General features: G+C 35.2%; 1 protein-coding gene across 6 annotated transcripts in view; it reads left to right on the plus strand.

The window, feature by feature from the left end:
- Positions 1-27,067, plus strand: part of ATP8A1 (ATPase phospholipid transporting 8A1) — a 110,146-nt gene that overhangs the window by 58,067 nt on the left and 25,012 nt on the right. For all 6 annotated transcript variants that reach the window (XM_069014203.1, XM_069014198.1, XM_069014202.1 and 3 more), the window contains 8 exons: positions 1,044-1,108; positions 4,585-4,757; positions 10,051-10,234; positions 10,342-10,452; positions 17,658-17,732; positions 17,850-17,972; positions 20,466-20,544; positions 24,411-24,472. In XM_069014203.1, the coding sequence (XP_068870304.1) occupies positions 1,044-1,108; positions 4,585-4,757; positions 10,051-10,234; positions 10,342-10,452; positions 17,658-17,732; positions 17,850-17,972; positions 20,466-20,544; positions 24,411-24,472 (872 nt within the window). The remainder of the gene's footprint in view (positions 1-1,043; positions 1,109-4,584; positions 4,758-10,050; positions 10,235-10,341; positions 10,453-17,657; positions 17,733-17,849; positions 17,973-20,465; positions 20,545-24,410; positions 24,473-27,067) is intronic.

Raw genomic sequence — 27,067 nt, forward strand, 5'->3', positions numbered from 1 at the left:
TTGATGTGAACTTTTTAGTCACTGATAGGTGGAGGGTAGGGAATGGTGGATTCTGCTCTGTTAAAATACTAAGAGCAAGAAAAAGTTATGTTAGAGAGGAGGCAGAAAAATAGGCAATTGTTCTTTTTTATAGCATATGAAATGAATTAGAAAAAATACATTGGCTTTTGACAGTGAGAGGGAATAATATTAAGAGAATGTAAGTGTTCTTAGTTTCCCTTCTCTATTTTTCTTTCTTTCTAAGAAAGGTGAACTAAAGTACTATAACCTTTTAACAGAGGTTTATTTTTATCCTTTTATTATGAAAGATGGGAAAAAAGACTAATTTCAACAATGATAAATCTGTATTTTTAAATAGTTATACATGAAAGCTGCTTTTAAGATTTAATATTCTTTGCATGTGACCATATCTGCACTTTCTGCTGCAGTGTGGATACATGCCCTAAATAAAGCCTTACTTTAGTCATGTGGATCCTTTTTATTGGGTGTTATTATTTCTAATCTTAAAGAACTTTCCATATGCACATGATACAGTTGATCTAAGGTCATTTTTCTTAGTACCTTCAGGTTTGAGGCAGTGCACATAATACCAATATTTCTACTTTATTAAGAATGGTGATACATATTTTTGACTAGGCAGCCTACCTCGTTAGCACAACATGCATCCTGTTTAATGCAAAGAATAAAAGAAAATATTGGAAACATATATATATATATATGCAAGTTTTGAGTGAAATGCAAGTTGCATTCTAAAAATTACAAGGCTCAGGGACATCTATTGTTTTCTGTAACACTCTTTAAAGCACTCCTGAATAAGGTAGAACAGTTGCAAGTTGCAGCAAGGGAAATTCTAACTGTTCTGACTTAGTACCTGTATGTACCTGTTTAAAATGCAGTTGAATTTTTTTTTAATCATTGATTTCAGCCAGGGAAATCTTATTTTTAATTTTGTCTGTAGTTCTCTTACAGGAAAAAAAAAATCCTTGTTATGTTATAATGGATTTTGTGGAACAGATTTTTGAAAACAAAATCTTTTCTAACAGGTCACTCTTGTAAACTTTTGAGAAAGAACATGGGACTAATTGTTATAAATGAAGGCTCTCTTGATGTAAGTAAAATCTTCAGAGTAAAACATTGTTTTACTGCTTAAAATAACCAGACATCGTGGTGGAAATGATATAAAAAATAAGTTGGAGTGTCTGTTTGTTTGAACAAACATAGAAAATTCTGTGAAAACTGTGGTTTGGGGGGATGTTGTTCATGTTTGTTTTGGGGAGTTGCTTTCTTAATTTTAGTATTCTATGCTTGGAAGACTGTATGGTCTTTGTGACAGAGTGTTACTGAATAACTGGAAAACAGTCTACACCTTCTGAAATGACAGTGTAGCTGCTACAGAAAGGAACTTCACAACTGTGAGTAAAAAATTCCATGTAGTAGATTTTACCCATGCAGGTGCCAGGAGCTTCACATTAAACAAGCATTACAAATGAACCACTTCTTGTGTGATGATTCAAAAGTTCAATAAATACCTATCAAGCAATATCTTTTTGTAGTAAATTTATATAAATATAGTTTAAGATTGAAAGGTAGTAGCTGAAATGATAGCTGCACTGTACTCCCTGTTTCAGACTGGAGTGTCTAGATCGTATAGAGTTTGAGAGATCCTTTCCTAACATGCCCAAAGTACAGAGTACATGGAGATGCAAATATCTTATGGCAGCTGAATTTGTATATGCAAAACTGGTCACTTGCAAATCTGGCTTTGGTGATTACATATATAAAGGGTTTTTTCAGCAGCAGGTGAACGTAGTCTGAGAGACAGTTCAAAAAATAAGAGTAAACTAGCTCTGTGCAAGTATTTTAACAAGACACTATTTACAAAGTTTCTGCCTCGTTTGATGGTGTGTGCATTTTTCTGTTTGATGAACATATGTCTTGTGTCCTTGTGTATATCTTGTGTGTTTGCTTGCTAGTGTGGTTGGAATGACATGTCAGTCTCTATTTCTAGTGTGACTGGTTGAGTCAAAAATTACCTTGAAAGTTCTAATAGAGGAGTGGATCAGGTCTCAGGAAATGGAGAGAGGGATGGACTGCTGTGATTGCAGAATGCTGAGTCAGTGCAGCTGCAAAGGTGGATCAGTTCCTCTTTCCTTTCTGCATACCAGTAGCAGTTGGCAAGAGACTCTAATACTTAACTGGAATGCTTACTAAGGTATTCACACAGAATGAAACTTTGGCTTTTGAATGGCAGAGGTCTGTCTCTTGTACTGGTATTCTGTGCACCCATGAGGGCTGCTGGGCAGTGCAGTTTCAACTCAGGTGGAACTGAGCAGCCTTGAAGAGAGTAATCCCAGTGTAGTGGCACTTGTGTATTTGGGATCTTTGAGAAGAGTTGCTCTATGGCAGTCCTCTCCTCCTTGTCTCTAAAGTATAGCCTATTGACTATATAAAGATGTTGATAGGTTCATTGGAGTTAGGGAGGTTGGCTTTTCTTGGTCTGCACAGTCTTCTGAAAAACACTAAAACAGTGCACTGAGAACAGTGGTGTTAAGTGGATGCTTCTTCCCCTTGCTGTTAAAATAATAGTACATGTCCATTGAATACCAGTGGCTTCTCCTAAAATGCCTTTATGGACAGGCAAAGTCCCCTGTCTCTAAGACATGTTAAAAAAAAAAAGATTTAATAAAACAAATACCTCATCAATATGGTCATTGTTATAACTTAAGCATACAAGACAGAGGAAGTTAGAATAAAAAAATGTATTTGTTCAGACTATATCCCAGCTCTGTGACTGAGCTTACAAAAAATATGCTAAAATAAAAGATCCTCTTTTGTATAAACAAACACCCTTATTTACGAAATTAAAAGACAAATATCTCAACCCCACCCACCTCCCCTCTCCCCAGTAGGCATTAGCTGGTATAGACCTGAAAGCATTTCGATGTCTCAACTTTTTGCAGTGTTGTTTGGGGCTCTAGTCCCATGAACATCTGCTTAGCTTCACAAACAAAATGTGGGTTTTGTTAGTCAGTTCTTATAGTTGTAATAAAAAAGCACTGGATTTTCTTTGCCTTCATACTAACCTAATGGACTGCTAAATTTCACTATAGTATTGTTAATCATAGACAGAAGTCATAACATAGCCTTGTTCTTTTAATTGTGAATTTAAACTGGAACTAGAAAATAGTTTGATTACCATGCAGTTTCATTGAAAAATATTTCGTGGAAATGTTGTCACCTGAATAAGGGACATTTTTATGCTGCTTTTAATTGGAGGCATGTGATTTCAGCATAGGGAGTATGCCCACAAAAGAATTTAAAATATGACAGTTTTACAATTGGGGTTTTGTTTTGTCTTGAGTAGGGTTTTTTTTTGTTTTAATATGTAGTATTCTTGGAGCTATCTGATGGCATTCTGCTTCTGATGAAAAATTAAGGTCAGTTTAAACAGAAGAGTTCACCACTAAACAATATCCCCAAGTGCCACATCCACAAGCATTTTGAATACTTCCATGGGTGGTGACTCCACCACTACCCTGGGCAGCCTGTTCCAATGCCTGAGCACCCTTTCAGTGAGGAAGTTTTTCCTAATATCCAATCTAAACCTCTCCTGGCACAACTTGAAGCTATGTCCTCTTGTCCTGTCACTGGTTGCCTGGACGATGAGACTGACCCCCATTTCACTACAGCCTCCTTTCACACAGTTGTAGAAAGCAGTAAGGTCCTCCTCCCTGAGCCTCCTTTTCTCCAGGCTACACTATCCTAACTCCCTCTTCTGCTCCAGACTCTTCCCCAGCTCCGTTGCCCTTCTCTGGACGTGAACTGGCATCTCAATGTCCTTCTTGTACTGAGAGGCCCAGAACTGGACACAGGATTTGAGGTGTGGCCTCACCAGTGCCGGGTACAGGGGGACAGTCACTGCCCTGGTCCTGCTGCCACACTATTGCTGATACAGGCCAGGTGCCATTGGCCTTCTTGGCCACCTGGGCACAGCTGGCTCATGTTCAGCTGCTGTCAAACAGCACCTGCAGGTGCTAGTTTTACAGTTTTTACCCAGCTCTATAAAGGTCGTTCAAAAAGAAAGAAATGCAACAAGCAATATTTTTTCTCCTTCGTGACACTCCATGGTAGAGCTGGACTGTAGCTAACTAGATGTCAGTGAGCTTCCCAAAGCAGGCTGCTGCATAAATACAGATGAATATATTGTCTACTAAGCTGGAGTTCTCAGTACTGGATCACAAAATAGTGACTGGTGTAGGTATGATTCAAACTGTCATTAGCAACAGAAAAATACAAAATAATTTCTTTTGTATAACATGTACTCAATGTTAAAATTGTTAAATTATGTTAAAATATGATTTTTTTTTTTTGGCAGAATGCAAGAGCAATCCTACACAAAATTTCTACTGTGTTTCAATAGTGCAACTACTGCTAATATTCTTTTCACTTTATAATATTTGATAGTAGGATCAAAAGGCAATTTCCTCAAAAACCAAAATGCCAGTGTTTCTGATCACACTGAAAATTTTGGATTTAAGAATATTAAGAATTAAAAATAATGGACACCATTTTTTTGTGCAACAGGGAACAAGAGAGACACTCAGCCATCATTGCAGTACTCTTGGTGATGCTTTAAGGAAGGAAAATGATTTTGCTCTCATTATTGATGGTAAATCTCTTAAGTATGCTTTGACATTTGGAGTAAGACAGTATTTCCTGGATTTGGCTTTGTCATGTAAAGCTGTTATTTGTTGCAGGTAAGGTTTACATTATTCTCTCTCTATGCTGTTTTTATTGACATATAAAAATTAAGAAACTGAAGTTATGAAATACAGTCATTCAAGTGAAATATCACTGTAGAGCAGTCCATAACAGAGTGTACCTGTCAAAGTCACTCAGATTGCATATTTCCAGAAAAATAATTTGTAATCCATTGAGAGTAGTCTCAACAAGCTTGAGACACTAGTCTTGACCTTGAATTGATATTACAGTTAACTACAGGTTTTAGGATATCTGGAGTCGTTTGTAGATCTTTCTCCACAGGCCACTTTTCTGTAAGCTGTGTATAAGAGGTGCACAAAAATGTTAAAGGTACTACTCTGGGTGCTTTTTATTACCTGAAGTTGGTGGAAATTCCTTTTTTAATCATTATTATGCCTGATTATTATGGAGTTATTTTATACAGGTGAACCTTTTATCCTTTTCTGTAATATCAACTATTAGAGCTATAAACTTCCATTGTTCCATTAAAATAAATCAGATTCATCTGAAAAATCTGTTCAAAATGGAACTATTTTTCTGCCTTTGCAGAAGGACACAGCAAAGGAAGTAATATTACAGTATCCAAGTAATCACTGGGTTTGCAGTCTTTCCATCCTTTCTGAAAAGCAAAGTCATGCTACCAAGGGATTTCTTAATTAATGTTTTTGTGGTTAAGCTTTGTAGCCATGCTTCAGCCTGAAACAGTTTGAATTTCAAACTAAGGTTTTACTGTCTTTTATACTGAGATCTTAACATTGATGAACAATTTATACTGTGTATAAACACAGTGTATAAACACTTTCCTAATGGCAGTAGTCTTTCTGACAGATCAGTTGGAGTTTTCTGCTTGTTCTACTAGGTTGAGTTTTGCTCAGTACAGTAACAAGGAGATGCATGTAGAACTGATCTTTCAAAGCTATATTTCTTTTTCTTCTCTTTGCTTGATTACAAAATATGTTTTATGGCATTTGAAGAGATAATTTTGCTGTTTCTGTTGAACTGTGGAAACATTGAGGGGGATTGTGTACATTAAGCTGTCTTATAGTGTTTGCAGTTTTGTGATGAAACAACAAAGTGCAAAATGAAAGTTTATGTTCTAGTAGCATTCTTTCTGCCGTTTCTTCATTTTAGACTTCCATAATAGACTTAGGTCAGTTGGCTTCAATGCATATCTAGATTTATGTCTGACATATTTTGTGGTTGCTTAAAAATTGGCTACAGGTTTAAAACTAAAATACTTGATCGTAAGACTCACTGTTTTAATGTAAACATTTTTAATATCCCATGTTTCCCAAGTCAAAATTCTGCCAAAATATTTGTTTATGTTAAATGCTTTGTCTTTAGTAACAAAAACTTCATTTCCTTGTTTATGAGCTTGAAAATAAAAATTTTTAAATGGTAATTTTTATTTAAGGTAAATAACTTTTTAAAAATTTATTTTTAGATATATATGTATACACACATAATCCAGACTAAACAAAAAATGTAAGCTCTTTCTTCATCTGCATAAAGGCAGTAAACAATTTAAGCTCTCCTTGGTTCTAAAAGTACAAATTACATCACTTTCTTTTAAGTTTGCAGACTGCATTTGCTTGTGCAGAAGCATTTATTACCAATGGATTCTTCTTAAGACTAGCTGTAACCCAGATGAAGCTGAAAAATACTCAGTAGATGCTTCTTTTCAAAAAAAAATCTGTATGTTATTAATTCCAAGCAGATGTTTGGCTTAAAGACTTTAGCAAACTGAATTCCAACTCTATATTGGTTTCAGAGTAATATATGCAAGAAGAATGTTAAATGGGTTATTCTGGAGTGAAATTGTACAGCTAAGAGTGAGCAAAATGAACAAAAAATATTTTTTACTGGCTTCACCATGAACTAGAGGCATTGAGAGTGCCATCTTCCAGTTGCCCCTATAACACTGTCTAAAAAGGAATTAAGGCACTGTTCATGAAAAGTTAAAAAAATTTAAAATAAGTACTCAGGTCAGGAATCTTCTGTAGAAGCTGGCTGTAGCAAGTTTTAATACAATTCTCAACAGCAGAGTTCAAATAAAACATGTACCAAAAGATCATAGAAAGATTTTTTTCATATAGGTGGACCACAGAATTTTTCAAAAGGGGTGTTGCCCAGAAACTTTCATCCCAGGTTTTCCACAGGGCTGTAGTCATCCCACACAGCTTTTTCAGAAGTCCAATAGCATGTGTTGTGCTGGCCACTGAATAATGTGATTACATAACTACCTTCAGTTTGAAGACTGTATTATTTTTATTCCTTTGTTTTTTTAAATACATTTTAAAACAGTTCTGTCTAACACTTGGTAAGTTGACTTCCTCAGCATAAAATCCTCTTTCAGCTTTTAAGTACTCCAAGGTTCAGGGATGTTGTATATTTTAACTACTAAGAATTCTGATTGTTACTATAGTTTACTGGTTTAGACAAAAGTTATTTTTTCCTGAATGTTATATGAATAAATGTGGGTATCAGGACATAAAAAGCATGTCTAGAAAACCTTGGTTTTCTGCTGCATTTTTAAACTGTGTTTCAGAATAGTAATGAACAACCTTAGCTGACTTACAAATAGCCTTTACTTTAGTGGGAAAAGGCTTTCCTTTCATTGGAAATTATGTTAGTTTGGTGAAATTTGCATTGCTAAAGGACATATTCATGAAAATTCTTCAAACATTGTTTCTATTTTTACCCTTACTAGCTTTTCACAAATCTTTGTAACTTGGATTTGTTAATGACGGGAATGGTTAATAGCAGTGTGATGTTAGAGATTTGGGGGTTTTATGGACTTTTTTCCCACTCTGCTGCATTTACTTTTTCAATGAACACAGTTTAATTAGTCACAAGCCTCAGATGTCAATTCCAAGAAAAAATTTGGTTTCCATTTTGAAAGTTCATAGCTTGTGTGTCATGTGATGGAGTTATGCTGTCTCTGATTGTTTTGGTTTCTAAAGTTATTTTCTAATTTCATTCTTATTCAGACAGAATGGAAGGTAGCTGGTATGGCCATTAGCTTCAGCAGTCATGTAATTTCTTGTTGGTTGTGCTTTTTGTAGCTATGGTACAGTTTGCAGATAGCTGGACAAAGTGATGGCCAAGCATTGTTATTAGTGCTTAATGGAGAGAAAATAATTGGTGCTTTAGAGTTCTTTAACTATAAAAACTTAGCGTGGAATGTGAAGAATTTAACATCTCTTTTATGTTTCTTTTAAAAGAGATGGCAGTTTTGTTCTGTTTCTGTTTTTTTTAGGGGGGAGCAGGAAGAAGTGTAATGAGGAAATTTATGCGACCAGTGGGAAAAGAAAACTTTTCCTCTCAAATTAAGGATCAAAATTTTGGTCCAAATAGAGATCAATGCATTGTAACCTGTAATGTCAGGCTGTCCAGTGTCAGGACTGGCAAATCATTCACTCTTGGCTGTAATGCCAGAAATCACTGGGCAGGCATGAACATGTTATTATGACATCTACTGAAAAACAGTTTGACTAATGTGTTTAATCAAAGAAACACTGTGTTTTCTTTTAGGTGACTTGTTTTTACTATTGCCCTCATTAGCACTGGTTTTGTGATCTTAAAAATCAGTTAATATAAATAGGACAGTATTTTTGCTAGTCACTTACTGGATTTGATGGAATTCTTTGAACTATAATTCTTTAGAAAACCTTGCCTGTCAGTAATCTCATTAATAATATAACAGAGTAATTTTCTGAAGTATCATGAGGCCTTCACGTACTTATGAGAATGCTCCCTTTGGGAACCTCAACTTGCAGGAGCAACCCCAGCACTACACAGATGCTACAATACAGCAGAATTTGTGGTGCCTAGTGGTCTGGTTCTTTTGTTACTGAGCTTGTCAGTGCTATACCAGCAGTCTTGGTTCAGGTGGGAACTGTACTCACAAACTCCACAGGCCATGTTGCTCGGCAGTGTCTCAGTCAGCAGCAATTATTTAGAACGAATTGCTCTTTCGTGCTTTCCTTTGCAAATTTGTTCCCTGAAACTTAATTTCCTGTATATTTCTGTGTGTCAACATTCTGAAATGTTTATTTCATTTTTTAACCTGGAGATTTAAGTCCAGGTTATGAACATCCCTGCATATAAGCTTTAACCCTGAAATTTTGTTATGGAGAAATCTTTCACAACCCAAATTGCCACGTTCCGGAAGTTTATAATAAAAATACAGGAGGTTTATTGCATTGAGTGAGCATATAGAAGACTTGTAGGAAATTTATAAATGCCTGTTTTTACTCCAGTTTTTAGTGATAGTATATATCCATCTTCACACAGGAGTCATGCGTCGGTACCAGAATTGCTCTCTTTGTAGGAAGCGGTGAATGGTGGTAGTTTGGGAGACAGACTCACAGAGCTTTTTGCTTTTCATCTGGTTTCTGTTTGTACCGTGAGACAAGAGGGGTGCAGTTAGATCCTTGACTCCACTGCCAGCATTCACAAACACAGATTGCCAGGCTGCTTAAGGCTTGCTCCTTATTTCCCTACCCTGTGAAACACAGCAGTCCTAGCAAATAATTCCTGTATACTATTTTTTAGTTACCATGTCTCAAATACTACAAGGACTGAATTTCAACTTGAAGAGTAGAACTTTTACAAAACTAAATGGGAGGTACATGTGTGACGCATACAATGGTAGATGTAGGCAAAACTGATATATTTTCAGTCAGCTGAGCTGTCACACCTGGAATAATTTGTCCCGTCAGCTGTGAACAAACATTCTCTTAATGACAGGTAATTGAACAGTCCTGAAAAGACCAAGGTAAAAGTTACCACCAGATAAACTAAGTAGAGGAATATGACTCCATGTGCAAAGTTACTTCCTCTAATTTATCAGTGTAGGCTGTGTTAACATAGTGGCAGTCCATTCTCTTTGTGACTATTTGCTTTTAAATCTATCTATTGTTGTTTCTGTATACAATAAGTATTTAAACAGAGAGGAAAATAAACAGCATAACAATAAACCATGCCAAAGTCTGCACTTCTTGTAAGTTGCTACTGGTAGGGGCAGCATTTGGGGTTCCTTCCACTACTGTGGTTTAGGGGCCCTTTGTTTCTCCAGTCCTGTTAACATCTTGCTTCAACAAATCCAAGTTTTCTATGCATTTTGCTGTGAATGCACTTTTAGCGTATACCCTTAAAGGGCAATAACAAGACCAGTATGTTAATTGACCTGGGTTTATTACCTTTTCACAGAATATACAGTATGCTTTAAAAGTACATACATATGAAAGTCCTGTATTAAACTTGCCTCTTTGTTTTATCCCTTAGGGTATCACCTCTTCAAAAATCTGAAGTTGTAGAAATGGTTAAAAAACAAGTTAAGGTAGTAACTCTAGCGATTGGTGATGGAGCAAATGATGTTAGTATGATACAAACAGCACATGTTGGTGTTGGTATTAGTGGGAATGAAGGTCTACAGGCTGCTAATTCTTCAGACTACTCAATTGCTCAGGTCAGTCATTACACTGCAAAATACTACAGTAAAATATTTTAAAATATGATTAATATTGGTGTATGTATGTTTTAATTGTATGTTTGTTCATTTTTCATTTTTTGCAGTTCAAGTATTTGAAGAACTTGCTGTTGGTTCATGGAGCCTGGAATTATAACAGAGTAGCTAAATGCATCTTGTATTGTTTCTACAAGAATATAGTCCTTTATATTATCGAGGTAATTTTACGGTACATCAAATGTTACTTCTTGAAAGTGAAATCTTAATTTTGAGCTTTTGGTTGTTATATATGATTTTAAAGAAGTATTTTAACTGTAAATAAACACTTACTGGTACTGAATCTTGACATTTTTAATAAACTGATTAATATTAATTATTGTTTTTTACTTTTAAAAACCCAGTTGTTTTAAAAATGCATACCTAATGTGTTTATAATACTTACAAACACATAGCTTATTAAAATGCTGTACATGTAACATCACTGCAGTAATTAAGGAATCCAGTTACAAGTTTGTCTTCAATTTACCCAGAGATGTTTGTGCTGAAGCTCTTTGCGCTGGAGTCAGTGGCGGTCAGGTTCTCAGAAGCCCTTTGGAAGGTCTCTGTTGCACTGCAGGGCAGAGCTGTGCCCAGGGTTTTTACAGACAGGTTTCATCCCACTCTTGGGTACCTTTTGCTTGCTGGGGTGACCGTGCATCCTTAGGCTCCTGTTGAAGAACAGGGATACTTTCCTGGAAGTAGCTGACCCAGTTTTTTCACCTGGGATTTTAAGGAGTGAAATCTTGTGAAAAATACAGTACTATGAGAGGATTGTGTTGTAATAAAATGTACATTTATTGGTAGGTATGTTTAGAACAGCATGTATAGTTATAGTTTTCACTATCTTCATGACCACATGGCAACCTTAAAATTTTGAACACGTTTTAAATAAATTTTTGAATTTCCTCTCTTCCCTCTCTTCTTTTCTTCCAACAGTTGCTGCCTCTTTTATAATTAAATATGTATCTAGTAATTACATTTATAATTGATTCAAACTTTATATTCTTACTGAAACTTTGGGTTAAAAATGTGGAAAAAATATTTAATTTTTGCAAATCTTGACCACAAAATAAATTTTATTGGTAGTCTCTCATGTAGTTTTACATAAATGGGGTTAACAGATACTCAATAAATTTTCATCATTTTTTAAATATATTTTCAAATTAGTATCTTAAACTGACAGTGTTCAGTTTTACTGGAAGAAAGTGCCTTATTTCTGTTAAACCTGATACAAATATTAGCCTAGTATTTCCAATTTTGATACTTATTTATGTGACCTTACACATTGCAATAGCTGGAAATACTGTAATCATTTTTTTATGTTCAAAAGTTGTAGCCAAAAGAGCCAAAAACCCATTGTAGACAACGCATTTTTCTTACCATATTTTTATATTTTCTAAATTTTCCTCTTTTTTCTTTCCTTACTGTGTTATTACGGCAAATAAATTTCTATCTAAGTAGCAGCAAGTTTGTAGCCTGTTTAGAAAAAGTATGAAGTAGGAAGGTATATAAAAACTAAAGATCCTTTTTTGCTTGGAAATGGCAGACTTTAGATCCTGTGTTTCAAAGACTGGATATCTACTTACATGATCAGACTTCCAGATGTACTCATTAGCAATAGCTCTAGAAGTATTTGAAAAAAAAAATATTAATGTATACTTTGTGCTTATAGAAAGCATACAAAGGTGGGCTTTAGAACATACTAACTTATTTTTCTTAGTTTTCTGTCATTGTCACCTGCAAGCATATTGTAAATTTATAACCTTAATCAGATACAAGTATCCCACTGTTTGTATTCTTTGAGAAACAAAGTTAAATGCAAGATACAGAGATCATAGTCTAAAGATCAAAAGGCTTTGATTTTTTGAACAGGTAGTCTCTGACTCCTGAGCAGATGGAAGGGCAAAGAGATCATTTTATTTATCATTTGTTATTACCCTTTATATATAATGCACAGAAGCATTTTACCATATACACCTTCTCTGGAAGACAAGATGAATTCTGCTTGAATTCCTGTATATCCGACATTTGTCAGCTCAGAAAACTTTTCAGAGATGTTAATAGCTCATGTCAATACTGTGAGTGAATGGGCAGAAATTCATCGCTGAATGTCTCCAGAAAGGACAACTGCCAGTCTTGAGTCTCTCTTTTCAGTTTTTTTGTACAGATCAGGCGTGGGAGCAGAGAGCTCAATGAGTATTTGTAAGCTGCTGCTTAATATGCAGAAATGCTACATCAGGAAAACTTCTGTGAGGCTTTTGTGGCCACACCTCCTCTGTCTTGGACTTCAGAAAATAGTATTGTGAAAGGCACGTCTGGAAGTTACTTTAAACAAGTTTCCTTTTGTTTTGACAATAACTAAAAATACATACCTTTACATAATAGATGTGTATCCTATTTTTAAATATCTGCTCAGTACTAATCAAGAAAGTAATGCAAAATATTCCATATAATCTAAAATACAGCATTTATCCTAAGCATTCATGGGCTGATATGAAATTGGTGTCAGTTGGTTTCTTGGTTCAGAGAATGGTAAAGGTCTATAGTAATACTCAGGCACAGTCATCAGTGCTTGTTGGCATTTCCTGTTCGTAAGAAACTAGAAGTGGTCTGTAATAATGTTTTTCTACTCTGAGTCTTGATGCAATGTCTGTTTAAATATGGGCCTCATCTTTTGTATAGGACTAGTCACAATGACTTGAGAGGTTATATTCTGAGGTGTCAGTCTAAATTGCAAGTGAAAACTGAATCTCTAATAGACCACTAATGTGCTTTATTAAGCCTGGTCAGAGCATCACACTCATGTAGGATAAGCCTATGCAAAGTCTTATACTTATTTTGGAGGGGCTGTCATTACTTTATAATGATGGTTGAGATTGAGATTGATCTCATGATTGAGAACTCCTTTGTGGATTGGTTTTAGTTTTATAATTACTGTTACTGTATACACTCTATCAACTACTCATTTTATGAAGTTATGCAAATCACCCTTTGACATCAGAGGAACAAAATTTTCTTATTCCTACTTCTCATTTCTCTATGTAGTAATAACATAAAATAACTGGTTCATATTAAATAAAAGGGATTTACAATTCTAAAAAAATAAGAAGAATTTTGAAGATGTGCTTAGGTCATTCATATTTCATGGGGAAAAATCAAATGGAAGAGTAAAAGACCAAGACAGGCAGAAGCAGATGTGGGGAGTTGAGATTTAAAGTTCAGTTACAGATGTTTAAACATGGCTCTTTGTAGCAATTTAAGTGATACTATGAAAACAATTAATTTATTAAGTAATTAGAGCTGTAATGACTTTTTTTAATCCATAAACTTTGGATGATGGGGAGGTTATTTTCCCCCTCTCCCAAGCTCTTTTCTTCCCACTACTGAGTTACCCATTTTCTGCTGCTCATGTCCATAACTGGAATTTACCATTTTGTTCCTGATTTCCTTTGCCTGACATATCAGATGAATATCCATGATCATGCTGAGACCCATATCATGCATAATCCCAAACATGAGCAGGCTTTCTGTGCAAACTCACACTGGGTCTGGGCTGCACAGTTCAGCTGCTGTGGCTCATTATGCCATGGCTTACTTGAGGTGTGCAAACTGCACCGAGTTCAGTTTGAAACACGCACAGCAGAAAGTGATTGTGCTCATGCCCATGATTTTGCATTGCATGGTTGGACAACTTAGATCTGTGTTGAGGTCCATCTCTTGTTAGATGGGCTGGGGACCTAAATCTTTCCTTTTCAGTGGAAAATTTTGTAGCCATTGAACTACAGAATGGTCTGAATTTTCACTGCCTGTTCACAGATACACTCTAAAATACTTTTTAAGAACACCAATCACCTGTCCTTCTGTAAAGGGGTGCTGGATTAGTAATTTGAGTTGTTAGAGTAGGATCTATAACCTAAGAGAGAAGTGTTTGAGTTTGTTCCTAAATTAGAATCATGTACAGTGTCCTAAAAACTTACTTTGCAGGTACAGCTGCCTTCATTGTCTGTCGTAACTAGGATGAAACACACTTGTCTGTGAACAAATTGCCCACTGCAAAGCAAGTGTTTCTCATCATTCTTGCTATTAATAATGTAGTAAGCTCCATATTACTTTTTTCATATAGAGTTAAGAGTGAATTTTCTAGGGTCCAAAGTTGAGAAGTTAGGGCAAATACATTGGTTATTTTCTTCCTCTCTTACAGTTTGAGGTGAGGGCTGTATTTGTCCTTTGTCTTTTTTTTTTCCACTCTCTCGATCCTTTAATTTTGAGCCATAGTTGTTCTTAATGTGAACATTCAAATACTGTCTTGTAATCAATATAAAATTAATGTTTCTGCTTAGATATTAAAGATGTTTTATCTCTTAAAGCTATGTATCTGGTATTCCACTAAATAGTAATGTTTCTAGTAGAGATCACTGCTTTTGGCCACATTGAAAGATTTCTTTTCACAGACTTTTTTTGAGAGATTCCATAAGAGCTTCAGAACCTAGAGATGCTACCAAATTTCATGTCTCTTTCGTTTGCCTTTAGACCTCTGACCAAGATATATTCCAGTTCCTTATTACACTAAAATGAACTAAAGTGCCTATAAGTTTGCATGCTTTCTTTAGAGCAAAGTAAATGCTAATATTTCAGGAAGTCAATATTATGCCTCAAACGATTTCTTTACAATTTTACAGTAAAACCGTTTTCAGTTTAAATGCCTTGAAAAATCTAACTTAAATTCTGTACAAAATAAGCTGAAAGCAACATTCCATTGCAAATTAAAATTTCATCCTAAGTACTTGCATTTCTTTTGAAAAGTCACTCCAAAACATTTCCAAGTGTTGCTTAATGTCATTTACCTGTAAGAGCAGTCAACATGTGGAATAGATTCTGTGTGTGTATTTAGGCCTTTCATTTAAAATTAGAGTTTTATAACACTTTGCCTGCTCTTTAAATCACAGTAGAAAGTTAATGTCTTTTCCATATACTCCTTGGTTATGAAGGGTCAAGTCTTATGTGTACTTGTGGTCTTGTCTTTTCTTCCTAGAGAGTAATACTTAAACTCTGTCTGAAATTACCAGCAATGAGATGTACACGTTTATGACCAGCTACTGAGTCACACATTTTCCACCACCCTAACCCTTTCAAACTGAGATTTCTAAAATTTACTCAGTATTTGATACAAACAAGAAAAGAAAATTGTACTGATGTTGAGTGCAGGATTAATTATTCTGTAATGCACAACTGATCATGTACTCATCTTGCACCCTTACACTCAGCTACTGAGAAACTGCTGCCAACAAATCTCTGCTAAATTCATCACAGTTAAATCATAAATCCTATTCTGAAAGTCAAAAATCGACATACACAAGAGCTGATAGAAATCTGATTCAGCTTCCATTGTCTTTTCAGTATAGTCTGAAATGTTAGAAAACTGTGCTTGTTGCACTTAAATCTACAAAAGTAAAGAAATTTGGCATTATAAGATTTCAGAAAATTCAGGGTATTCTCTCTTTTTGTATTGCAGCCTCAAACACTCATGACTTTGTATCCTATCTTTTTCCATTAAGTGGCCACCAAAAAAAAAAAAAATTTACTCTTCTCTTAGCTGTTGAACAAATAGCAATTTTTGCTGGATTTTACCTCCCATTTTTAGTGTTAATAGTTGCCAAATTCATGGGGTTTTCCATCTCAAAGTGGTCAAAAACATGTTCAGACATTCCACCACATGATTAAGAAAAAAAAAAATCTGAGTTTGGTCATAGAATCCAGTCACCTGGGGGTCAGCCTGGGTACACACTGAAAAACATATGTATTGACTGTACAATTCATGCTTCCTTAATGAAGTTCAATGAAATGTGAACTGTAGGAAAGCAGCATCTAAAAATTCACTTGAAAAATGTGAGTCTTAAATTGAGTAGAATGTTCAGTTGATTTTGACTTGTGTTACCTAAGAGCTTATGTTTGTCCTAGACAATATCGTTTCAGCATAACTTGTTAATAAAGATTCATCAGATGGGCTGCTTCTCCACTTCATCATTGAACTATAGAAGGATGAGAAAATAGGAGAAAGTAGATGTGCTGCATGCTATGCTGAAAAACATTAGAAAATATGTTATCATGCCTTTCAAATTAAATTTATTTTCTTTCAATCTTTTAGAAAAAATGATAAAAATTATGCAGTAAAAGAGATATCCACTTCCCTCTCTAAAGTACCCTGTAGCTGAATTGGTGCTTGTTAACTAAGTAGTTTTACTTTAGTGCTCTGGTAAAGCCTAATCCTCTCATGAGTAAGGAATATTGGTAGTTTTAAGTTCTAAACAGCAGCTTACTCTATGAAATCTGTTAGTCAAGTTTGCTAACAATGAGAAGACGATAATTACTAATCTGTAGGTTCCCCCTCTGCCAGCCCATATTTCTCAGAATTTTTATTTCATTAAGACTTAAGTGAGCTTAAATCACATAAAACCTTAAAGAGCCTGCATCTCTTTTGAAAATAGTTACTTCCTTTGAATGTTCTCCTGTTTACATGGGATTGCTCACATATCTGACTAGATTGCCCACTATCTGTTCTAGATTGAAAGTTGGATTTGTCATTAATTTTTTCGTATGGGTTTAAACCAGAACTGACACTTTATTGTGCCATAAATTGAGTCTCTCCTGATGGGAGAGAATCTGCTGGGAGTCCTTGCAAGGAGTTTAAAAGATAAAGCGAGACGTCTTCTGTAGTTTCAATGCTTCTAGATAGTTGTTTATTAAGTCTTATCAGAGAAACTGAGCCACTAGCGTGACCCAGGTACAGCATGGAAGGAGGAAAAGTAGGAGTGAGAGCCATTATCAAGATTTACACAGCCTTTTAAAGATATTTTAACCAATAGTTACTAAAAACGTATATTATTTTTACTTTCTTAGCAATTATTCAGTAACATGACTAGGAACTGCAGAATTTTCTATCCAGTCAATCCAAACTACTTTTACTGCAAAATATGGAGTGGTAGAAGAAGGAGAAGAAGGTCTAGAGAACAACAGTCCTCCATTTGATATTTCTTACTCTTATCTATTTACTATCAAGAGAAGCCTAAAACGTCTACATTTTTCACTATATGACAATCTTACATAGTAGTTTGTCACCTAATTCACACCACTGTATTTTCTAGTTGTTGTCTAACTGTTGCTAATTTTTTCCAAGGTTTAAAGCTATACCAGTGTTGTCCAGGGGGGTAAAAACCCTTAAAAACAGGCAGAGAAATATTCTCGGCACTCTGGGTTCCTACACAGAACATTTTCAACTGTGTTGTAAATGCATTCTAGGGATATCCCTTTTTGCAAAGCTGAGGAAAAATCTGTTTATTGTAACTTGCAAGACATCTCAGTAATACATGGTTCTAATCTTTTGCAGATCTGGTTTGCATTTGTCAATGGCTTTTCTGGACAAATTCTTTTTGAAAGATGGTGTATAGGTCTTTACAATGTGGTAAGGCAATTTGTGTGGCTTTAGTTTTTAACCATGAATGTTTCTTGAGTAAGCAATCTTTAAGCAAGTCCTCATCTCTAAAGTTTTCCAATTTTTTATTTTTAAACCATCTACTAGATGTTTACAGCAATGCCTCCGCTAACTCTTGGAATATTTGAGAGATCCTGCCGAAAGGAAAACATGCTGAAATACCCTGAGTTATACAAGACTTCCCAAAATGCACTGGACTTTAATACTAAGGTAGATCTTTTTAAAAATCAATGATAATAAAGCAAAAATTCATAGGAATTCAGTATAGTTACTCTTTTTGTTCTATTTTGCTCATAATTAAAAATGGAGGCGATTTTTATTACTGCTGTTTCCAGGTGTACACTTGTCAGTGAGTGGTAGAAATCATATATATATATACATATATATATATATTCATTTTTAGCAAGTATGGAAATGGACAACAAGGATTTAATTTTTTTCAATCCCTTTTTTTTTTTTTCACTGCTGGTAATAAAGCTGTCTTCTATAGGCAGAAGTGATTAGACCTCACTGTCACTGGGCTGTATGTATTTGTACTGTTATATGGAAATGGATTACTGAAGCCTGTGGAGAAGTGTTGCAGAGGACAATAAGAACTGTCACTAGATTTGTAGAGGGAGGGACATGGTACTATTCTTTGTCAATTTGGAGTTGTGATTTTATGGTTTAATTTTGAGTTTTGGGAAAAAATACTTAGAGTCAAGAATGTGTCTGTGGATCAAAAGGAATCTGAGGCTACTTTTGGTGGTAAATGGGTGACATTCGTCTTAGAGAGGTTAGCATAAGTAGTAAAAGAATGTAGGACTCTTTAATAAATAAAATATATGAAATTTCTACAGCATTGCCCATAAATAATTTCTTTAAAAAAATTAAATTAAACTTGTTCCTGAATCTGTGGTTTCATTGAGTACTTGACTTTTGTAAGAGTTTCTTCTGACTTTTTTTTTGCAAATGTAATTGTGACATTTCAAGTAATGTCATTTTATGTTGAACTTGGGGACATTTTCAATACATCCTTGAATTAACAATGCCTACATGTGATGGTCTGTAGTAAATGTGCAGAGCTGATGTAGCATAATTAGCTCTTATATCTGTGCCACTTGTGCTGTATAACTGCAGTTACCCCAATATGTATTTGTGTTTGTCTAAACTATCTTTGTTTGCTGAAGCAGATGAGGTTTTTTCCTTCTTCCTCATTTAATCCCTTCCCCTACAAAAGCCAACCTGAAAGCTGTAAGGACACTAGGTAATAGAGTCTTGTGTCCCTGTGAATGCTTTACAAATATGAGACTTCTCATGGTCCTGTGAATATAGACAATTTTGTGTTGTGATAGTTTTAATAAATAGTGTAAATATGAGTTATAACAGTTAGTTTCTGTTTTAAGATAAGCTTTTAATATTTTTTTTATTGCAAAGATGTATTTTTTACTTAATTGGAAATTCTGTGGCTGTTCCCATACAACATTTGCTATGAGTAAATGTCTACAAACTCACCAGCTACAAAATTCCCACCTATATAAGTTGAATAGTTGGTGTTAAAGATTTGGAAACATTACTGCCTTGAATATTGATGCAGATATTTGTTATGGTAAAAGGGATCAAAGGTTATGAGGTCATGACAGAGGTTAAAGGATTAGCATGGGACAAAAAGAATTGGTCAGGAAAATGGAAAAGTAGAACTAATTTTTCTTGCACCCACCTGTGCTTTCTGTCAAATAAAAACTTCTGGTAATGACATAGCAAGAAGGAGAGACAAAGGTTAATGAGTAGCACAAGTTTAAATGTGCGAAGTATTGGAGTGTAAATTGGATCATGCAACCCAGTGTAGCTATATAATCTAACAAAAGACATTGAGACATTGTGGAAAATGTGAGACAGGCAACTTAATTTCAATTGTTTGAACACCTTAACACTCAAAATACACATCAGTTAGTTACAATAAAAGCCATAATAGTCAAAAGCATTGTTAGTGAACATAATTGCCATACTGATGGAAATGGGCTACATATTTTTTAAGTCTTTTTTTGTCATTATGCAATATATGATGGAAAGCATTAGTAGATTGTTTATCCTTAAACTTATTACAGTTCTTTGCAGAAGGCATCTTTTACAAAGGAAAATAAGTTTGAAAATAAAACTTCAATTATTTAGCAAATACATGAAAGGAATTATAATATGATCAAACTGTGCTCTTCAAGAATGGAGCGTGTAAAGAGAAATTTAAGGAAGAAACTGGTATTTGTCCTTTTTGAATTCCTTTGTGTGTGGGAATATATAGATTAGGCATGTGTGTAACTCAGGTTTTGATTTTTCTACTATCTAAATTTATTCTTACACTAAATGCAAATTATAAAAGCTAGAGTCCTTTTTAATTCCCTGCTTAGAATGTAGCAATTGTTCCAGCTGTCTGGTTTAGTTTAATTTTTCTGATGATATTCCCATATGTTTATATTTTATTTTCCCTTCTGAATTGAAATTAAAAGGAGGAGATAATATACACTTTTTTTTAAAGCATAAAAATAAACAAATGACCCATGAAGAGCTAAGAGGCAGAAAGTGCCTGTCAGTTATATTACTTCACAGTGGTGGCCTGACAAAAACACATTTTGTGAATCTAACACACAGATAAAAAGAAAGGTCAGGGTTCACAGAGCTAGTTTATTGCAAATGGTTCTCATGGATTTTCTGTTTTCTCTTTCTTAGGTTTTCTGGGTTCATTGTTTAAATGGCCTCTTCCACTCATTCATTCTGTTTTGGTTTCCACTAAAAGCCCTCCAGCATGGTAAGTATTATGAAAAATAAAAATAAAATGTTGAACAGTACAAAATATCTAAATATTACCTTTTTTCTAAGGGAAGCTTTATAAATACTAACAGTTCAGTGTGATTAAATTTCAAGATACCAGTTATAGAACTAGACCAGATGCCATATACTTACAATGTTTTATTTAAAATCTGTGTAAAAATCGGAAAAATATTATCTTCAGAGTTTGCCATGTACATATACATTTAACTATCTCAATAGGGTTTATGTAAACTGAGATGGAGAAAGAGATTGCTATTTAATTATGCTAATTTTTATAAAATACACTACCATGGTAAATACCTACAAGATCTTAAACTGCTACTATCCCTTGTATTGTCTCTTTCATTTTGTCGACGTTTGTTTTTGTTGTGTATACATTCTGTCCTGTTACTTCAAGGGCACTCTAACCTGCCAGTTTATATTTCTATGAGTAGGATTGTGGCAGAGGAACAGTGACATCTTGGACTGCTCAGTGCTGTCCATCTTTTAGTTCAGCTGTTGTATATGCACTTGAGCTGCAGAAGGAAGTGAGGTGGTTGAGAGTAGAGTGGTGTTAATTAAAGGAAATTTGAAACCACTGCTTCCGGTTTGCGGGAATGTTTGGGGCTGGGAGGGCTCTCATAAACGTGGGGGGTTTTTTTGCTTCCAATTTGTGGGGAGAAGAAAACCAAGTGTGTACCTTGCAGCTTTTCTAAAAATTAGTCTGTGCTCAGTTTTGGTGATGTAGGCAAGCAGTCTGCCCTGGCATAGGGGACAGAAATGTTCTCATGGACATCTTGAAACTGTTAAGACTAGATAGTGAGACAGTCACAGCTGCTTGTGCCCCAAAAGATTAGGGGAAAAACTTCTTGCACAGTATTTTACACTCGGTAACTCCTAATGGGTAAAGGGAGGTGTGTGGCAGCTTGTTTTCTCTGAAAGGCCACTCAGATCACACTGAATGTGAGTTCAGTGGGAACAGTTTGCATTGGAGAGGTTTAGACAGCCCAGGAGGAATGAGATCCCAGAATGTCAGTGCATACTCTAAAACCATAATCCCAAATTCAAACTGAAATCCCTATTCAAAGCTGTAGCCAATCCATGTGAGAGATTTATGCATTACACCATGGATAAGTGTTTAATGAGTTTATGTGGTGATGCAGAGTAGAGTTCATGTGTGAATGGCAGAGCTGAGGTACTTGTATGAGTGCTGTAGCTCAGCCTTCTTAGCCCACAAACCCTGGTCTAGAACTGACTTGCTGGCAACTGACCTCTACAAGTCTGAACAAATTGTCTGCTGCCTTCCCCTTTCATTGCTAGAGAAAGGATGGGTAAGGCAGCAGAACTGGGACCTGAGGGAGTTGTGTACATCATGTGGTATAATCAGTACCTGGAATGAGTCTGGTGGTGCTCAGAGTTTTGCATGAAAGAGATATGAGTGCAAAATAAGATGTGCTATTAATTAACTCTCTACTGTCTGTGTGTGTAAAGAGCAAAGGGAATAATGCTGTTAGTTTCCTATGGAGTACCAGAGACAGGAACTTCTGAGAACAGGTCTCAGCTTCTGCCTTCTCTTAGCAAAGAAGAGGTGCAGGAAGATCCTGAAATATGAAAGGCACAGCTCAGCTTTGTGCATTAGGCTGCTGAGTCCCAAGACTCTGGCTGGTGGAAATAGACTTAGCTGTCTGCCTGTTCTCTCTGTCTTTTTCTCATTGTGCTCTTTACTGCTAGGTATATATTGTAAAGCAGTGCAGTGCATGCATATTTGAGCAGGTATTTAGTGGAACATTGAAAATCAAATCTTGAAGATTATTAAAATCTCTTGGAGCCCTTCTCCTGGTCAAATTCTCCTGTTTAGTCTTATTCTTGCTTATCCACCAGTTTCTTATCTGTAAGTAGAAATTTTCAAATTGCCTATGTCATAGTAAAGCCTATCAAGAAATATGTGATCAGAGCATAAGCATGGATTTGTAAGAATTGTTTGTCAGAATTGGCTCCATGGGACCTTACCATTGTACAGTACCCAAAATTTACACTCCAGGTACTGTCATGTGGATATGAAAAGTGACACATAAATTTTCACAGAAGCTTCTTCTGATGCAACTTTGTGACATATATGGCAGAAGCCAAACTTTTATGGACTATTAAATTCACCAGGTGCTTCCTCTTTTGTATAATCTTTAGAATAAGCCATGGTCTCAGCTTTTTTTTCAGGCTTCAGCTCCTGTAGTCCTTCTTGGTGTGCTAGTCTGTCCAGGGAGAAAATTAAATAGGGAAGTGTCAGAAATGCAACCAGTATCACTAGAGTTAAGGATGCAGTCATTGTGAGCTCCTCATCATGGAATGGGAGACAGCTAGGTGAAGGAGGACTTCCATTTTAATATTTTCCTGTGGAGTTGTCCCCTGCTGTCTCTTCCAGAATATCAGTAAATAGATCATTTTTTTCTGTGTTAAACTGTCTTCACAAGTCCTGAAAAGCTTGTAGAGAGGAGCACTCTTTGTCCACAACCAAAATGGATTTAATTTCAAGCATATATAAAGATGATATGAAGGCTGGAGAAACATTCAACACAAATATGAAAACATACTTAATTAGCAGCATTTAATATACTGTATGCCAGCTGAGGTCGTGGAAAAATAAGTGTTTTCAACTACTGGTCATTTTTTTCAGCTTTTATCACCATTTTTGTCACCTTCCTCTGTCCAGCCTAATCAGAGGAGGTATAAACCCATCCCTCAATGCCCCCCACAGCAAAATACCTTTATTCTTCTCTTTCCCCCACTACAGCTTTTTAAAAAATCCTTCTTTATTATTATTTTCTTTTTTTATTGTCTTTTATCCTTACTTGCTACATACACAGTATTTTGATATCTCAGTATAAGGCAGTAAATATCCCAGTGGTTAGAGCCTCTACAGCAGTGTTAGAGTTTAGTTGGTTTAGTTGCAGTATACAAACAATCTTGAATGCTAAAAGCATTTCAAAACTGAACATGTGAAAATGTAGCTACCTCAGTGGCATACACCTCACTTTTAATTGAGAATGAGGAATTTCCTCATAATAATTCAGTTGTCAGTTTTCCCATGTCTAAAAAGAAATTTGACAGAACAGGGATCAGAAAAGCCTGTGCTGTAAAAATAGTCATAAAATTCTGATAAATAATGGAAAATGCTTCAGAATCCCAAACTTAGGAAACACATGTGGTTTTTATGAAAATGGGATGTTTTATGAAAATGTGTCTCTTGAGAGCTCTGACTCGGCGTAACAGATGTGTGTGTTTCCATATAGGCCAAATGGATATGTACTTACATTAATCCATATATTTGAGTTGAGTCAGTTTTGAAAATTTTATGAATGACAAGCATCTCAAAAATTTAAACTGAGTATATTTTGTATTTTTACTGAAGTTGAATTCAGAAATATGGATAAGAGCAAAGATAAGTTTCTATACCAAAAATACCAGAATTCATGAAAATCTGACTCTTAAGCTTTCTGCTTACTTATATGTTATAATCAATATATACTAAAACCATTATATTTCACATTTTTCTGAAGGTAAGATGCTGTATCTCTGATATTAAAAGTAACTCTATTTGCATTGCTACTGAATACAAGGTTGGTCCTATTAGTATGTGGTGTTACCAAAAGTTCCTGTTCCCTGCATAATCCCTGAAGCCAGTGAAAGTTTTAAAGCACTAAACATTGTACAAGTCATAGTTCTCTAGTGTTCAGTACAGTTCAAGATGAAATCTACTAGTACCCTGTAGAAAGTGTTGCCATCTCTTTTGTATCAAAATTAGGATCATATATAGTGCTGTGGCAGATGTTTAAATGTTTTTATTTTTATCCCTCTTTCCTTTTCCAGGTAGTGTATTCGGCAATGGCAAAACTTCTGATTACCTGCTCCTGGGGAATACTGTATACACTGTAAGTCTATATTGGCTCTAACTCTTTTAAGGATATGGTGCTACTATTACTATTAATTCTCTTCATAGAAGACTTAATTCAGTGCAGTGCCTTAAGAAGTGCCTTAAGAATAAGAAATGGCTCTTGAATGACTCTTTGAGAAGTTTTGAAGTGCACTTTGTGTTCTAATTCCCGTTTTTGAAAAAAAGCATTTCAATAAAGATGCAGAAGATAAATTTTTCCTTTCCTGTAAACTCTCTGGTTTTTTAAAGAATGGGAATTAGAATTCCCTAATTAGCATGCTTATTAGTTTAGGTTAAGCTTCTGCATTGGAGAAATCTCAGGTTATTGATTATAGAAATGGTTTGTGGATTTCTGAAGATACAGTCCTGTTCTCTCTCAATTTATCATGAGGCCTTAAAAGAGGCATTGAGCCATATTGAGCAAAGGTTGTGGAATGCCTTTTCAGAGTCAGTCAAACCACCAGGAGTACACCTGATCCATACCTAACAGTAAGCTTCTGTTACTCTGGGGTTTTTTCTTCTAATCTTTTATCTTCTAGAATAAATTAGTAAAGCTAAATATGTGGTTTTCACTTACTAGATATGAATGTTACTCAATAGCAGCTGTTCCAAGTTCTGTCTTAGAAGCAAAATTAAATTTATGCTTGCTGTCCTCTGTTCTTCAATGTTAAAAGTTTAATTAATTTCTCAAGTTCCTTAGTGTGGGCAGGTACAAAAAAGAAATTAATTCTTCCATTAAAGTAAGGGGGCTGTAATATGAATTCACATCAAAATCACTTTCCTTGGGGAATAAGGAAACATCAGAACTGAAATAAAAGGAAAATATTCTAGACACATGCTGAAACAGAGGTCACAATGCTGCTCATCTGTCACATTCTGCAACTGGTTTTCAGCTAGGAGAGCTGAAACTTGAGAGGTTAACTTCTTGCTACTAACCTGCAGAGTGGTCAAGAATTTCCCAAAAAAACACTATTTCCTTCAGGTTAAAAGTCGGGGGATATATAAAAGTTGCAATTTATGTTTTCCTGCTCTTGCACAGGAATTCAAGGAAATCTGGAGCATACGTGAATTTTGAGAGATTTTCAAAATGGGGGTGGAGAGTCTTATTTTTTTTTAAATCCGTGCATGTGAAGTGTATATTCAGTAACAGTCATCAGTCATATCAAAATTCTAAGGCTAGGGTAATTCTCATTCCTCATACTGTTTTTAATGTGGTTTTAAGAAGTCTGCAGTCATCAGTTCTGCAAAAGTCAATAAGAAAAGAATTCAGAAAGTGATATAGTTTTGTTTCTTTGTATCCACAAATAAAGTCAGAAATATTCATATCATGTCCTGGAATTATTTCTTTAAACATAGATTTCAAATAGGAATATAGTGCTGTGAAAATATCTGTATGACCATTTTTGAGAGGTTTGGGGGTTTTTTTAAAAAAGCTCAGTCTTTATACAGAATACCAGTTTGAGGTTTTTTTTCCTGGGTAGGATTCAGTGCACTATTGTAAGTTTGGATCATGCAGAGGAGGGAGCAATAAACCCCACATTCTTGAGGGAGTGGCTGTGCAGAGTTGGTGATTTTGTTAGGGGTATCAGTTATGATCCCATCACAGGTCAGTAATGCCTATATACTCACACTGTGTATCTCCTTTCTCAGAGATCTGCAGTGTTTGTTTTGTGTATACATTTTGTCTATGCAGCAGGAATGTTTGATCTCATCCTAAAGGATGTTTTCTTTTCATATGACTGACCTAAGTAGCAAACAAGTGTACCAAATGATTTTGTTGGGTTATTTTTCCATAATTAATTTCTTTTCACACATCCAAATGCAGAACCCAAACTGGATAGACCAAGCAAATTATAATACTCATAATCATCCTCAATTTTCTTCTAATTAGATTTCACACGTTTTAGATAATAAAATTGTGTTGCTGTGACTTTTTTCTTTTTTTTTTTTTTTTTTTTTTTGGTCCTTAATAGCACAGTTGAAATAGGAGATTTCAGAATTTCAGAATTGAAAGTATAAGCTTATAGGTGAAAGCTTTCTGGTAGTATTTGTATCCCTCTGTGCACCAGAAATAGGGAAAGTTTTGTCATACATATTTAACTAGTTGCTTTCAGCTTCTGATGGAAGTACATTTCTTCTGAATTTCTGAGGCTGTTTGAAGTTCAACACAAACAAACTCACTGACGATCAGTGCTGCCAACTTGTCCAACACACTAAAATTTAAACTTTAGCTGTTAGAGTTGGAGCTTGGTCTTTATGACTCCTTTTTTCAGCCTCATGTTCTTCAGATTCCAGGTAAAGCAGAACTTGTGATATACATTCACAAGTAAGTTAAAAAATGTAATAACTATTTCTTTGGAAAACAGAAAACTTGTCTGAGTGAATTTCAAAGGAAGGAGATAAACAATTTTCATTTATCAATTAGTCCTTGCTGTGGGATTATAAACTTTCTCCTATTGCTCATCTGTAAACTAAAATGGAGCATGTCCTACAAATCTGATATTTTCAGAGACTGCTCCATAAAATGTTTAAAGATAAGAAGAGTAAAGATCAGAAGGAATAATGAAAATGGCGTAACAGACTTCAACATGTT

The sequence above is a fragment of the Aphelocoma coerulescens genome, chromosome 4 (assembly GCF_041296385.1).
Source record: "Aphelocoma coerulescens isolate FSJ_1873_10779 chromosome 4, UR_Acoe_1.0, whole genome shotgun sequence".
NCBI lineage: Eukaryota > Metazoa > Chordata > Aves > Passeriformes > Corvidae > Aphelocoma > Aphelocoma coerulescens.